This window comes from Pristiophorus japonicus, chromosome 4 (assembly GCF_044704955.1).
Source record: "Pristiophorus japonicus isolate sPriJap1 chromosome 4, sPriJap1.hap1, whole genome shotgun sequence".
NCBI classification, from domain to species: domain Eukaryota; kingdom Metazoa; phylum Chordata; class Chondrichthyes; family Pristiophoridae; genus Pristiophorus; species Pristiophorus japonicus.
In genome coordinates this window covers 113,361,981-113,378,339 of record NC_091980.1, presented here as the reverse complement: position 1 = coordinate 113,378,339, position 16,359 = coordinate 113,361,981, and the positions used below count along the sequence as shown (strand labels likewise).

Below are 16,359 nucleotides of genomic sequence, written 5' to 3'. Positions count from 1 at the left end.
AGGCGGTTAAGAAAGCAAATGGCATGTTGGCCTTCATAGCGAGGGGATTTGAGTACAGGGGCAGGGAGGTGTTGCTACAGTTGTACAGGGCCTTGGTGAGGCCACACCTGGAGTATTGTGTACAGTTTTGGTCTCCTAACCTGAGGAAGGACATTCTTGCTATTGAGGGAGTGCAGCGAAGGTTCACCAGACTGATTCCCGGGATGGCGGGACTGACCTATCAAGAAAGACTGGATCAACTAGGCTTGTATTCACTGGAGTTCAGAAGAATGAGAGGGGACCTCATAGAAACGTTTAAAATTCTGACGGGGTTAGACAGGTTAGATGCAGGAAGAATGTTCCCAATGTTGGGGAAGTCCAGAACCAGGGGACACAGTCTAAGGATAAGGGGTAAGCCATTTAGGACCGAGATGAGGAGGAATTTCTTCACCCAGAGAGTGGTGAACCTGTGGAATTCTCTACCACAGAAAGTTGTTGAGGCCAATTCACTAAATATATTCAAAATGGAGTTAGATGAAGTCCTTACTACTAGGGGAATCAAGGGGTATAGTGAGAAAGCAGGAATGGGGTACTGAAGTTGCATGTTCAGCCATGAACTCATTGAATGGCGGTGCAGGCTAGAAGGGCCGAATGGCCTACTCCTGCACCTATTTTCTATGTTTCTATGTTTCTATGTTTGTGTAAAAGTTCAAAATCACCCCCCCTTGTTGAAGGTTATATGTATTACCATTATTCACATATAAGGAGGCCTTCATTTGTTCCCAAATATCTTAGTAATTCTCTTACCGTCGATAGTTTCTGCTTGGTAGTTTTATTTTTCAAAGAAAATGTATAAATGTTCTTCGAAAAGCAAATGTTTAAATAGATTTAGAAGGTTAATGTTATACGGTAGTTCCCTCGTAGTTTGACTATCAAATACCTTCACTGTTGGATATGTTTTTTTGTTCTTTTCACTTGAGACACCTGGTAAGCCGCCATGTGATGGTCCTTCACATCCATAACGAAAGCGAAAGCCTCGCTGCAAGACACAAGTAATATGAGCTGATTATTTTGTTTCCCAGTTATTGTAAAATATTTTGTTAATAAATATCAAGATATGTTTGCTAATGCTGTATAGGAACAGGAGTAGGCCATTCAGCCCCTCAAGCATGTTACACCATTCATTTAGATCATGGCTGAGCTGTATCTTAACTCCATCTACCCGCCTTGGTTTCATATCCCTTAACACTCCTACCTAACAAAAATCTATCAATCTCAGTTTTAAAATGTTCAATTCACCTCGTTCCAACAGCTTTTTTAGGGAGAGAGTTCCAGATTTTCATAAATCTTTGTGTAAATAAGTGCTTCCTGATATCATCGCTGAATGTTCAAGCTCCAATTTTAAGGTTATGCCCCTTTGTGCTATACTCCCACAATAGAGGAAATAGTTTCTCCCTGTCTGCCCTATCAAATCCTTAAATCATCTTAACCACCTCAATTAGATCACCCCTTAACTTTCTATGCTCAAGGCAATACAACCTTAGTCTATGCAACCTGTCCATGGTATCATTCTGGTGATTCTGTACTGTAACCCATCTAAGATGTAGTGCCCAAAACTGACTGCAGTACTCTAGGAGTGGTCTAACTAGAGCTTTATATAACTATTGCTCAATATCCACCCCTTCGTATTCCAGCCTCCTTGAAATAAAGGCTAAAATTCCATTCGCCTTTATCATTTTTTGTACTTATCCACTAGTTTTTATTGATTTCTGTACATGGACCCCTAAATCTCTCTGCTCCTTCACAGGTCCTAGCTTCTCAACATTTAGAAAATACTCTGATCTATCTTTCTTCGGTCTAAAATGGATGACCACTCACTTCCCCACACTGAACTCCATCTGTCAAAGTTGTACGTTGACCTTTGAAACCAAGTGCTTTATTGCTCTGTATTGTGCCATATTAGTCCAGCATGTAGCTGTTAACTACATGTTGTGCCACAGAATGGTTAGATGCAGAATGTATGGTGTTCTTGATCTTTTCTGATCCACTGGGACAGAAGATAAGGCTTCTCCACAGGAAGAGCGTGTGTATTGATGGGCAAGTTACTATTCTCGAGCACACCCGGGCAGTCACTTATGGAGCAGACACCAAGGATTAAGTTGCCTGGCTGCTGTCACACTAAAAGAACAATGCTTATCGCAAGAAACTTAAAGAGGGATAAAGAGTCTTCAAAAAAGGATGCAATAACTGGAAAAAAAAGTAGTTTAATCAAAATCTCAGTTGCTGGACAAGCTTTCTATTTTTATTTATTTGTATATAATTTGGAAAAAATATCAAATATTCTCTATCACCACACTCCCAACTTTAGATCTATACCAGATGGAGAGATAATGCCAAGATACAATTGACAGGGGGTCTCGTTCCCCCAGGCAGTGATTGTATCTCCCACAACTACAGTCTGCCTGATCAGATTTGGTATTGAAATGGAGCCAATGAGCCAAGCCTCATTTAACTTCTAATTTTCAGTCATGAGCTGAGGATATCATTATCAGTCAATATGGTTAATTTCCCATTTGCGCATTCCTAGCAAGAAGCAGCACTCACTTAATTTGAACAGATGAAATCATGGCTGTGGATCCATAGTTGCATCTCTAACACCCCCTGTGGGTGACACTCTTCAACGAGAGCATCAATCAGAGAATCAGTCTTTATATTTGTTTGAGTTGTACAATTATTTTTCCTTTTTAATTATTTACCCTTTTCATAGACGCCCTGTATTGCTCACTATTTCTCAAACACAGAGTGCCTCGGGGACTTACTCCCAGGCATCTTCTAATGCTAGTGTGTGTAAGTGGTCAAGATTAATTCCCTCACTTCCACTGCACATGCACTTCATTTCTGCCTCACAACTCCCCAGACAAACTTGGTCCCTCCTCCTCCCACAACTGGGCTTGAGAACTCAACATTAGGGGATATGTCCTTACTGCATTATCTGTTAGATGTTTTATTAATTTAAAAAATTACTTTTTTTCTCCTTATTTAAATATTATTATTATCTTTAAAGCTACTCAACTTGAACAATCAGCATGGGACATGAGAAGATGGGGAGACATTCCACTTCATTGCACTTGGGAAACATTCCATTCTCAGGCACAGCCAAGAGAAAATGGGGACGGAGGCTTAAATATTAGCTCTCCGGCCCACAACTTTGCACTCAGATTTCCTGGGGCTTCCTTGGCACAGGCCCAGCAAAACTATGACCATGAGGTAGAGGGGACATTTCATTCCTCCCACCTCGGGTTCCTCTTTGCAGTCCCATGGTTTGCCCCAGTGAAGGAGCACCTGTAGAAACATGGAGGTGGGGCTTGTGCTGGGACCTTCTGTGGACCAAAGTGCACACTGCCTGAAATATAAATTAACTGCTCTGTAATCTCAAATTTACCAACATTCAATAAAATTAAAGCAGGCATCCTGGAGACAGCCCGATGATTCAAATGGCAAGTGCAGTAGTTTATTTCATGAATTCTTCCCCGAGACAATCTTCAGGCCTTAGGGCCTTATGACTGCTGTTATTGTTGGCAGCCAAGATTGCAGCATTATTATTCTTCAATAATAAAGGGGATAAACAGGTGGTGAGGGATGATGGAAGAATAAACATAGCTGGTCATTGGATGGAGTGGGCTTAATAGACCAAATGGTTTTGTTCTCACTTGATTTTCTTATTATCTTGTTAACAAATTATTATGCATTGAGATGAAGATTTTACTTGATGGTTTCAGTAGTTGCTTGTCTATTTCCATTGACTTGTATTTTTTCTGCAACATTGCTGACCCAAATTTTGTATGCGGATTCACTTGTGTAGTTCTAATAACCAATATGTACCCTTATTGAAGCATAAATGTTTGTATTTCCAGCAAAAACAAAATGATTATTCACATGATTTGTTGTAGCTTACCTGTTTAGGTTGTTCAATGATATCAATGTAAGGATTACATGCTACATGAGAAAAAAAACATCAGCATTAGTAATCATTCAGCTGGCTATTGTGGTTACATATAAATCTGAAAGGGGTGATGTTTGTCTGATTACTGCTCAATTCACACTGAAAAACGGGGTGATAGGCAGACGAAAGTTAAAAACCAAACTCATGGTCACTGAATGCCTGACACTTGCCCGATTCAATTTTTGAACAGGCCTCAAAATGGCCAAACAACACATTGGGGTACTACACCAGCAGTAGGAACCTGATGCAATTTTACAGTTCCAATAGCTCTGCCCACCATTACTGGATGTAGATCAGCCTAAGCAGCATTCCTGAAAGCATGACTGCTTTTCCTGGCCCTAGAAAAATCTTCCCAGCCTGTGCCAGATGCTCAGTGCCCCTTGCCCTCAGGAGTGCCAGTGCTCGAGTGCTGGCAGGTCACCGACCCAATTCAAATAAGACCTGATCATGAAAATGGTTCAGATCTCTCACTAGAGCGGGTGGTGTGATCACTTCACCCACCGCCTGCACGATTTAGGCTCTTTAGGAGAATCAGCTCTAAAATGTTTTCACAATAGGTTTTAAAAAGGAAACTCGACAAGATCTGTTTTGACAGAGTACACAGACCGACACAAATTCATTTAGCCCATGGAATTTTTAGAAGAAGCCTGTGTTAAATAATCATCATCATCATAGGCAGTCCCTTGGGATCGTAGAAGATTTGCTTCCACTCCTGAAGTGAGTTCTTTGTGGCTAAACAGTCCAATACAAGAGCTACAGACTCTGTCACAGGTGGGACAGATAGTCGTTGAGGGAAGGGGTGGATGGGACTGGTTTGCCGCAGGCTCCTTCCGCTGCCTGCGCTTGATTTCTGCATGCTCTCGGCGTTGAGATTCGAACGCCCTCCCGAATGCATTTCCTCCACTTAGGGTGGTCTTTGGCCAGAGACTCCCAGGTGTCAGTGGGATGTCACACTTTATCAGGGAGGCTTTGAGGGTGTCCTTGTAATGTTTCCGCTGCCCACCTTTGGCTCGTTTGCCATGAAGGAGCTCCGCATAAAGCATTTGCTTTGGGAGTCTCGTGTCTGGCGAGTTAAATAATACCTTCATATTAGTCAGCTGCCAGCACTCCAGGCAACTCGCCAATTGCAGAGGGGTAAGGTAGGAAATCTGGCTTCTCCTTCACAGAGCCAAACCGGATGTAAGCATTTAAAGGGGGAGACAATCTGAGAAGGGTGGGGAGGCAGCAGGTGGGAAGACATTTGTGGGACCTGGAGTAGCATTCAAATAGAATCCAGCAAGCCTTGGGCAGCCAGTGGAACAACAGTTTTTTTTAAATATCAGTATGTAGGAGATGGTAGGCAGTTGAAAATTGCTCCCAGAGAAGATGTTTGCACAAGTTGCTGCCAATATATATTTTGGTGTCAAATTCATTTGCTTGAGTGGTGCATGCTTGTACTACAGCCTTGAGTCATTATAGGAGAAATGTTCTATTGCTCTGAACTGGTGTTGGGGGTGGGGTAGAGCGTAGTATTGGTTGCACCAAAAATGTTTTGAGAGTCACTCCCCATTTTATTTTGTCTGGGCTGTGTTAGAGTCGATAATGGCTTGGGCTTCTAGTGAACAGAGGCTTCTTGAAGGATGTGAAATTATGCAAAAAGTAGCAGGACATCCCTCCCCTGCACTTTCTGTGGTTGTTCTAGGAATGTAATATCATTACTGAGAACCAGTATAAAACAGGTGCAATCTCAAACTCACTTCATAGCCTACCGCATTTTAACTTTTTCAGTTTTTGCATTTAGTTTGTTACATTGTCAGAGATATACATCTACCCAAGTAAACAGATCCATGGACTTCACCAGAGCTTCATGAACATGTCAGAGGAGATGTTCCTTTGCCTCCCATACTTCACTAGATGGGGTTAGGATTGATGTGCTAACTTGCTGTACAAGCAGAAAAGTAGGCTCGAGATGCTGAAACTTGAAGGGACACATGTACCTCAACAGACATATGCACAATCTGTCAGTAAGTCACTACGCATTATGCAGCTAGGTTGTGTCACTATGAATTGAGACATTATCTCCTTGAAAGATATGACTGTGGTAAGTTTTTCATCTCTACATTGCACCTTGAGGTATACCCAAGAATGGATATGCATGAGATACATTAAATAAGATATAAGGTTGTCTAAGAACTTTGCATGGTTAAACAGTAAATGTGGAACAGGTTTCCAGGTAACATTTGTGTCGTACTATTCTGGGCCATGAACCCAATGCAGTTTACTATTGGATAGTCTTACCTTGTCAGATTCCTTAAAGTGTGCTGTCTTCTTCTGCACCCATTCCCCAGTCCTGTGAGCAGCGTTTGGCCTGGTCCCTAACTGCCACCAGGAATGGTGCACTGGTGCCTCGAGGAGGGGTGCTCTGAAGTTCCAAACAGGGCAACCCACCTCATGCAGTAGCACATCAATTTTTCCATTCATGGGTGCTCTATCACTCCAGTACTTGCACATAGAATCTATTTCATGCCTTCATATTGAGTTTCATTTCACTTCATTTTGGATGTTACTTCTCCCTTCTCTCCACCCTCTCCAGCCCCCTCCCCCACCCCAGGCAAAGGCTGACAAAATATTTTAAATTCATTTTGAAGCTCTATAAAGGCTGAAATAATGTTAGCTATTTACCTTTAAGTCCGCACTTTCCTTTAAATTTCTCCATGCTGGCCACATTGTGCCTATTAAGTTAATTGTTTGCACAAGACCAAAACTGCAGAGACTGCTATGAATAATTATTCAAACAATCTTACCATTGAAAGTCGCGGTCAGTCAGCTGACTGCGCTATTGGTTAGATTTGTGCCAGCAGCTCGACAGGAAAGTCTAAATCTAGCCTGGCAAAGAAAATTGCCCTTATAAGAACATAAGAAATAGGAGCAGGAGTAGGTCACTTGGCCCTTTGAACCTGCTCCGCCATTTAATAAGATTATGGCTGATCTGATCAGGGACTCAGCTCCACTTCCCTGCCCACTCCCCATAACTCTTTGTTCGCTTATCGCTCAAAAATCTGTCTAGCTCCACCTTAAATATATTCAATGACCCAGCCAGAATTCCACAGATTTACAACCCTCTGAGAGAAGAAATTCCCCTTTATCAAATTCCTCCTTATCTCAATTTTAAATGGGTGGCCCCTTATTCTGAGACTATATCCCCTAGTTTTAGTTTCCTCAATGAGTGGAAATATCCTCTCTGCATCCACCTTGTCAAGCCCCCTCATTATCTTATAAGTTTCAATAAGATCACCTTTCATTCTTCTGAATTCCAATGAGTATAGGCCAAAGCTGCACAACCTGTCTTCATAAGTCAACCCCCTCATCTCCGGAATCAACCTAGTGAACCTTCTCTGAACAGCCTCCAATGCAAGTATATCCTTCCTTAAATACAGAGACCAAAACTGTTTGCAGTACTCTAGGTGTGGCCTCACCAATACCTCTGCACAGTTGTAGCAGAATTTCTCTGCTTTTATACTCTATTCCCCTTGCAATAAAGGCCACATTCCACTTGCCTTCCTGATTACTTGCTGTACCTGCATGCTAACTTTTTGTGTTTCATGCACAAGGACCCCCAGATCCCTCTGTACTGCAGCACTTTGCAATTTTTCTCCATTTAAATTATAATTTGCTTTTCTACTTTTTCTGCCAAAGTGGATAACCTCAGACTTTCCCACATTATGCTCCATCTGCCAAATCTTTGCCCACTCACTTAGCCTGTCTATATCCATTTGCAGATTTTTTGTGACCTCCTCACAATTTGCTTTCCCACCCATCTTTGTATCATCAGCAAATTTGGCTACATTACACTCGGTCCCTTCATCCAAGTCATTAATAAAGATTGTAAATAGCTGAGCATCCAGCACCGATCCCTGCGGCACCCCCACTAGTTACTGTTTGCCAACTGGAAAATTACCCATTTATCCCGACTCTCTGTTTTCTGTTAGTTAGCCAATCCTCTATCCATGTTACTATATTACCTCCAACCCCGTGAACTTTTATCTTTTGCAGTAACCTTTTATGTGGTACCTTATCGAATGCCTTCTGGAAATCCAAATACACCACATCCACTGGTTCCCCCTTATCCACCTTGCTCGTTACATCCTCAAAGAACTCCAGCAAATTTGTCAAACACGATTTCCCTTTCATAAAACCATGCTGACTCTGCTTGATTGAATTATGCTTTTCCAAATGTTCCACTACTTCTTCCTTAATAATGGACCAGCATTTTCCCAACGACAGATGTTCGGCTAACTGGTCTATAGTTTTTTGTCTGCCTTCATTTTTTAAATAGGGGCATTACTTTTGCGGTTTTCTAATCCATTTGGACCTCTCCAGAATCCAGGAAATTTTGGTAGATTACAACCAATGTATTCACTATCTCTGCAGATACTTCTTTTAAGACCCTAGGATGTAAGCCATCAGATCCAGGGGACTTGTCCGCCTTTAGTCCCATTATTTTACCGAGTACTACTTCATTAGTGACAGTGATTGTATTAAGTTCCTCCCTCCCTATAGCCCCTTGATTATCCACTATTGGGATGTTTTTAGTGTCTTCTATTGTGAAGACCAACACAGGAGACCAACATTTACTTTAGCCATTCTTTTCCTTTTTATGTACTTGTAGAAACTCTTACTACCTGTTTTTATATTTTGTGCTAGTTTATTTTTTTAGTCGTTCTTTGCTGGCTTTTAAAAGTTTCCCAATCCTCTGGCCTCCCACTAGTCTTGGCACATTGTATGCCCTGGCTTTCAATTTGATACCATCCCTTATTTCCTTAGTTAGTCACGGATGGTTATCCCTTCTCTTACAGTCTTTCTTTCTCATTGGGATATATTTTTGCTGTGAGTTATGAAATATCTCCTTAAATGTCTGCCACTGCTCATCAACTGTCCCATACTTTAATCTATTTTCCCAGTCCACTTTAGCCAACTCTGCCCTCATACCTTTGTAGTCTCCTTTATTTAAGCTTAGGACACTGGTTTGACATTCAACTTTCTCACCCTCCAACTGAATTTAAAATTCAATCATGTTATGGTCACTCATTCCTAGAGGAGCCTTTACTAGATCATCATTTATTAATTCTGTCTCATTACACAGTATCAGATCTAAGATAGCCCGCTCCCTGGTTGGTTCCACAACGTACTGTTCAAGGAAAATATCCCGGATACACTCTATGAACTCTTCCTCAAGGCTACCCTGGCCAATTTGCTTTGTCCAATCAATAAGAAGGTTAAATTGCCCATGATTATCTTTTGCAATGATGTCACTTTGCTTCATATGTAAAAAACAAGAAACATTCCCTATCATCCAGTAACAATAATAGCAGTCACTGACCGAAATGTGAAGCAGGATCTGAATAGTTCAAATCTTGACAGCTGAAGACAAAGTCTATGTCTATACTGTTGTAGTGATTCATACTCTCCATCTAGAAAAAAGTCAAACATAAAAACATAGTTTATATTCCTTCGAATGAAATAATTTGAAGATAGTACCTTATGCTAAGGTGCAGATTTTATAATGTTAAGTGCTTTGTATGAAGTATATTTTAGCATCCCTCTAAATAATATTACCACATCAATTTTCATTAATGTCAATATAAAAATGCTAGCCAACAAGTGAGCTGTTGAATAATCTCCACAGAGCATCTCATGCAATCTGTTTGACATTTATGTGATGGATTTTATCAGTTCAGTCAAGCAAAATGACAAGGCATTTAATCAGATTGAACTCTTACTCGCTGATCCATGACCCTGCATTGCTATTAGAGATGTACAGATCCTACAGTTCCACTTGGTCTGTTCACCAAGTTGCTGAACAATCACAGTGACAGAGGTGGGAGACTAAGGAAACGGATCCAAAACCAGAGCAATTAACAGCATTTACAGTGGCCTTTGAAAGGAGGCGTCGTTGTCTTGGGGAGATTTAGGACAGGCTCAATTGTTGGAAGGATCAAAATGAAAACTACACAGAATGGTCACTGAGAAATAGTTTACCTGGATGCAGCCACTACATCTGCTACAATTTGAACTTGGTCAATTGTTTCTTCTCAAACTGTTACTTCTTTAAAAAAAAATAACTTTGCATTATAGTTTCTCAACCAGTGGGTGCAGAGATGCCATGATGTCATTGTGTACTAATGATGTTATGCCTTACACCCAAATGGGCTGAGTTGTGCAATATTTTGATGCAAGATATCATAGGATCATTAAAAACGAGTGAATGAACTAAAGAACATTTCAAAATAAACGTACACTAAGTGTTGACTTGAGTTTCGAAATGTAACTGGCTAAAACATTTTGCGGTTTTATTCCAAATCACTGGGCTAAATCTTGCTGGTGAGGCACATCTCACAGCTGGACTTTTTCCTGCATCCTTCAGCTTGAATATAATGTGTGTTCTTAACTTGCTGGACGTGCAAGCTGATAATGGGGCATAGGCAATTCGAGTGAATGATAGGATCAACGGTCCATCTTCTTAACCAATGAGATTTAAGGATTGAGAAAGAAACAGGGGAATGACGAATAAGGAAATAGGATGAATTAGAATCAAATCAAGCACAGAAAGTGAAATAATGAGAGGGAAGGAAAGACTGGATTGAGAGAGAGAGAAAAGACAGAAAGGAAAAGTAAGAAAATAGTTGAAACATCCTGGCCCTGAAATTTCGGTTGGTGGCATAGCTAATGAGTATGCCGATGACCTCTGAGTGAAATCCGCATTTGCATTGTGCGAAGCCCCAAGTGAAAACTTGCTTTGAAATGTGGCGTAGTGGCCTATGGATCCCAGGGGCAGACAGTGTGCGTAAGCGTACCTGGGATCGCGTGGGGCGGTGCTCCTTTCACTGGCCAAACAGGAAACATAGAAAGCCCCGTGTATTACAACTTGTAAATTATCCAGTCTGATACTAATTATATTTATTTAAGAAGTACAATACCTGTATTTGGCTTTAAAAAGTACAGGGAATACTTTAGAGTAAGTACAGTTATTTACTGGAAGACGCTGCAAGATTTTAAAAAAGATTATAACGATCTCATGCCTCAAACCAAGGCTGCCTGGTAGGTTCTTTTCAGTGCTGAAGGCCATCTATGGTCCAAGCACCCAAGGCACCACCCCATTGCTGGCCAAGAATGGATTTCGACCCCTATGGGGCACAATGGACATGATTTTTACAGCGCAACAGCTGCAGGAAAAATGCAGGGAATAGCACCAGCCCTTATACATGGCCTTCTTCGACCTTACTAAGGCCTTTGACACCATCAACTGCGAAGATCTATGGAGCATCCTCCTCCGTTTCGGATGCCCCCAAAAGTTCATCACCATCCTCCATCTACTCCACGACGACATGCAGGCCGTGATTCTTACCATTGGATCCATTACAGAACCAATCCACATCCGGACCGGGGTTATCGCCCCAACCCGCTTCTCAATCTTCCTCGCTGCCATGCTCCACCTCACAGTCAATAAGCTCCCAGCTGGAGTGGAACTAAACTACAGAACCAGCGGGAATCTGTTCAACCTTCGTCGTCTCCAGGCCAGGTCCAAGACCACCCCAGTCTCTGTCGTCGAGCTACAGTACGCGGACGACGCCTGCGTCTGCGCACATACAGAGGCTGAACCCCAGGATATAGTCAACATATTTACTGAGGCGTATGAAAGCATGGACTTTACGCTAAACATCTGTAAGACAAAGGTCCTCCACCAGGCTGTCCACGCCGCTCAGCACTGGCCCCCAGTCATCAAGATCCACGGCGCAACCTTGGACAATGTGGACCATTTCCCATACCTCGGGAGCTTCTAATCAACAAGGGCAGACATTGACGACGAGATTCAACACCACCTCCAGTGCGCCAGTGCAGCCTTCGGCCGCCTGAGGAAAAGAGTATTTGAAGATCAGGCCCTCAAATCTTCCACCAAGCTCATGGTCTATAAGGCTGTAGTAATACATGTATGGCTCAAAGACATGGACCATGTACAGTAGACACCTCAAGTCACTGGAGAAATACCAGCAACGATGTCTCCGCAAGATCCTACAAATCCTCTGGGGGGACAGACGCACCAACGTTAGCGTCCTCGGTCAGACCAACATCCCCAGCATTGAAGCACTGACCACACTTGATCAGCTCCGCTGGGCAGGCCACATAGTTCACATGCCAGACACGAGACTCCCAAAGCAAACGCTCTACTCGGAACTCCTTCATGGCAAACGAGCCAAAGGTGGGCAGAGGAAACATTACAAAGACACCCTCAATGCTCCCTGATAGAGTGCAACATCCCCACTGACATCTGGGAGCCCCTGGCCAAAGATCGCCCTAAGTGGAGGAAGTGCATCCGGGAGGGCGTTGAGCACCTCGAGTCTCATCGCCGAGAGCATGCAGAAATCAAGCGCAGGCAAAGGAAAGAGCATGCGGCAAACCTGTCCCACCCACCCTTCCCCTCAACGACTATCTGTCCCACTTGTGACAGGGACTGTGGTTCTCGTATTGGACTGTTCAGCCACCTAAGGACTGATTTTTAGAGTGGAAGCAAGTCTTCCTCAATTCCGAGGGACTGCCTATGATGATGATGATCCTTTTTAATTATTATACATACTTGACAAATCACAAGTTCAGGATTGAGTGCATGTGCAAGCGTACCGAACTAGTGGTCAATTTCAAAGGCGGTATGACGGCATACTCTTACCGGAAATTCAAGGCCTTTAAATTTTTTAAATCTTTAAGAAGAATGTACCAAATGCAGGAATGAGATCAACAGTTTAAATTGTTCCCTTTCTGGGCCAGAGAGGTTGATTCGCATAGAATTAACAATTCTTATGTTGTGAAAAAGTACTTACGCTATTAATTATGAGCCCTAATTTTCTGCAGTGAGTTTAATGGGCAATTATTGTGCAAATCCAGCAGGTTCTGAAAAATATGATTTTTAAATATAATAAAGCAATTTAACATATCCTTTGAAAGCAACATTTGGAGTTCTTTTTCGTATTATATAATTGAGCGTGCTATTAAAGGATCACAAAGGATTCTTCTTCTTAGGCACTCCCTCGGAGTCAAGGATTGCAAAGGATTAGCCTATCCATAACTACAGAACTAAATGAATAATGAAGTTAAGGCGGTATATCTGGAGCTCTGCATGTGGATAATTGTAATTCATTTCTCACACTTCTGGGGTAATTTTCAACTTTGCCTTCTGCGTGTCAAGTGTGACCTGTGATAGAAGATTGTTCAGCTATCATCGAATCCAACAGATTTTCATTCTGTTGAAATTTTGACATCAGGTACAGTTTGAGCTACCAAAAGAATGGAATGTGAAAGGCCTGAACCATTTTGATGGTTTTGTTGCTCTATGGTTGACAAGCTGCCCATGACTTTTCTGGCATTGACAAACAGCTTGCCATTGAGGAGGTTAGGATTTCTAGAAGGCCTGCTGATTAATTAAAGGGAGGTTGTGTGCACCCCTTAAAGCTTCTGTGGAAGAATCTTGGATTTATCATGGTACAGGTAACTGCCCCGAGATTTTCAGATGCAGTGGTAGAGATCCTGTTGGAGCAGGTGAGGGCTTTTGTGGAGATCTTGTTCTCCTTGACTGGGAGGAGGGTCAAGACAAACTTTATAGCAGGCCTGGAGGGAGATTGTGGAACATGTCAATTCTGTCACTATCACCCCAAAGACGTGGATCTAATGCATATTTTTAATAGGGGTTATTTTGACATTGGTAGATAATGTAAAATGTGCGATATGGGCTCGGCCTCCCTATAAATACCTCTCCCGATTTTCAACGGCCTGGATTTTCTGTGGCCTATGACCACATACACCATAAGTGTCTTGCAAGTTTCCAAAGTTTCGCTATTTGCCCAACTACTGCCCAGCGACGACCCAGGAAACTCGTACCCCTACTAAAAGCAGGCATAAGGCCCTCTTTTACCAGCGTAAGGATGAAAATAAATATTAAAATCAATTTTTTAAAATCATTTCTTCATTCAAAAAGCTGTAAAATAAGTTTGTGTTTTTGGCCTCTTAAAAAAATTAAAATTTTTGTTTTAAATGTTTAATAAAATTATATTTTAAATAATTTTAAATGTAATTTTTTTTAAATTTCAAGGTTGTGTACATGTTTTTGGACGATTCCTATTAAGCTTATGGGGATTCTGTACATAAATGGAATCCCCATAAGCATAATGGAGATCCCTTTTCTGATTGGTTGGGCCAGCCCACGTGATTCCAGGGGTGCTTGAAAACCGCTTGTGCCTCTGGGTACGATGCCTCTAGGCAGGCCTGCACCCAGAGATCCAGGAGTGCGAATCTCCAGGACCATCAAGTAGGTGCGTAGATTTATTATGGTTCAGAGGCATCCGCCCGTGGGAAGCCACCGACTGCAAATTTAGGCCCAATGAAAACGAAAATCAATGGAGGGGTTTAACGGGTCAAAATGACCCCTAATGACCATACCGTTCTGCCAAGATGAGATTCACTTTTTGCTCTGTCCCCTTTTGTGCATCAGGTCTTGCTACAGCACTTTCCTCTCCCACAGAGCACTCCCATCCATGCACTCTATCACCACTACAGTATCTGCTGGAAGTCCTTTCACTCTCCTAACTGATTGCATGTTACCTGCTAACCACCATCCTGTCCACTATTTGTCTCATCCTCAGCATTTACAGTACATCAGGATAACGGTCATATGTGCACAATTCTTTTCTGCAGCCCAACACCAACTTACTCTCCTTCCATCTGCAGGAGGAGATGTCTCATAATTCGAAGGGGAGACCCAGAACAAATGGAGAACCAGCTTTCCTCCAGCCCTAACAACTATGCAGTAGGAGGCACTGGAGATAGAAGTGGTGGGGATGCGGAGGCTGGTTTTGTGTGAGCTCCTAGAGGTTGCCGACCATGAGCACCTCAAGTCCCTCATTTGAGCCATGAAGAAGACACAGGGACAGAACTATATAGAAGCACCAGAGTAGGTAAAATGACACTTAAGACAGACACTGTTGGGTAACACTTGGGTGAATATGTTATTTCATGGCTGCTGTTGAAACCATTAAATACATTGAGCCTTTTGCATGAGTGATTGTCATTTTTTTGCATTTCATCTAGGGAGGTGCTGGGGAGGAGTGATCTTGGCAAGATTGCAGGGGTGGAATTGGAGTGAATTGCCGGGTGAACAGATGGTCTGTCACAATGCAAGCTTGTGGTTGGTGCTGGTCTGCAACTTGCTCATCATCTTCCAGCTCCTCTTCTTCAGAGTCATGCAAAGCTTCCGGCTGCTCCATGTCCAGGTTGTGAGTGTGCTGCATGGCAATATTGTAGAGAATGTAGCATGCCACCATCATGCGTGCACTCCATTGCAGGGCTCCCCCGGCCAGTCCAGGCACCTTGAGAATCACAATGGCCTGCTCGATGATGGCATGGGAAGTTCCATGGCTGTGGTTGTAACGATTGTCAGTGGGAGAATAAGGGTAGCATAGCAGCCTGATGGTTAACGGGTACCCCTCATCACCCAGCAGCAATCCACACACTGGTTGGTTCTGCTGGAGGAGTGGTGGCACTATAGACTGTCATGGTATAATGGTATCATGGCAGCTCCTTGGAAAACATGGACACAGCTGCTGGATTCTCTGGATGCCATGATCACTGACAACCTGTATGTTATGAGAAAGCAATCCCGTCCTGCATCTAAAAAAAAATCACCCAAAGTCTGTACGTTCTACAATCTCTGCAATTAATATGCTAAAATATATTTGAAACCTGTTCAGTAATTAATGACATGGTCTGACTGAAACAACAATATTCCAGAATAGTCTCGAATACTTTCATTACAATCTGAGTCTCCATGAGTGAGTAAACTAACGGAATTCATAAGTGAAAGGTTAATGTACAAATTGTTTCAATGTACCTTTCTGCACAAAGTAGTTTGCTGATACCTGTAATTACATTTTGAATAAAAACGATACAACAAAGTTATAGCTTTTTAATTTATTCAGAGAAAGCTGCGAATCAAAAATTATCCTGTGGTCCTGCACATATTTCTAATTTTTTTTGAATATTCAATATTAAAACATTTTGTGAAATTGATGTTATTTGATAGAAGGTGCAGACACATTTTGAATTCTTAAAAAGGCAGAACACAAATCATTTTTTAAAAAGCCTTATGTTATTGGTAGACTGCATCTCTGCTTACTAATTCAGTTACTTCCTTGAGTAATGTTTACCATTTGCAAGGCAGTTATAAAGCAGAAGTGAAACTCCAACACATAACTGCCATAACATTATAAAGCCTGCCATCTGGTATCGGGGATCAAACGACCTTTTGCAATTTACTGATTATAGATTTTTCTGATTAAAGAGCATGGATGGCACTT

The 16,359-nt window shown here is 42.1% G+C and overlaps 1 protein-coding gene across 1 annotated transcript in view; it reads right to left on the bottom strand.

Moving 5' to 3' along the window:
* LOC139262479 (nuclear factor NF-kappa-B p105 subunit-like) overlaps positions 1-15,327 on the bottom strand; it is a 62,873-nt gene extending 47,546 nt beyond the window's left edge. The window contains exons 1-4 of the mRNA XM_070877662.1: positions 15,178-15,327; positions 9,342-9,432; positions 3,935-3,975; positions 920-1,018 (exon numbers count right to left, since the gene is read on the bottom strand). Of these exons, the coding sequence (XP_070733763.1) occupies positions 920-1,018; positions 3,935-3,975; positions 9,342-9,432; positions 15,178-15,327 (381 nt within the window). The remainder of the gene's footprint in view (positions 1-919; positions 1,019-3,934; positions 3,976-9,341; positions 9,433-15,177) is intronic.
* Positions 15,328-16,359: the final 1,032 nt, after the last annotated feature.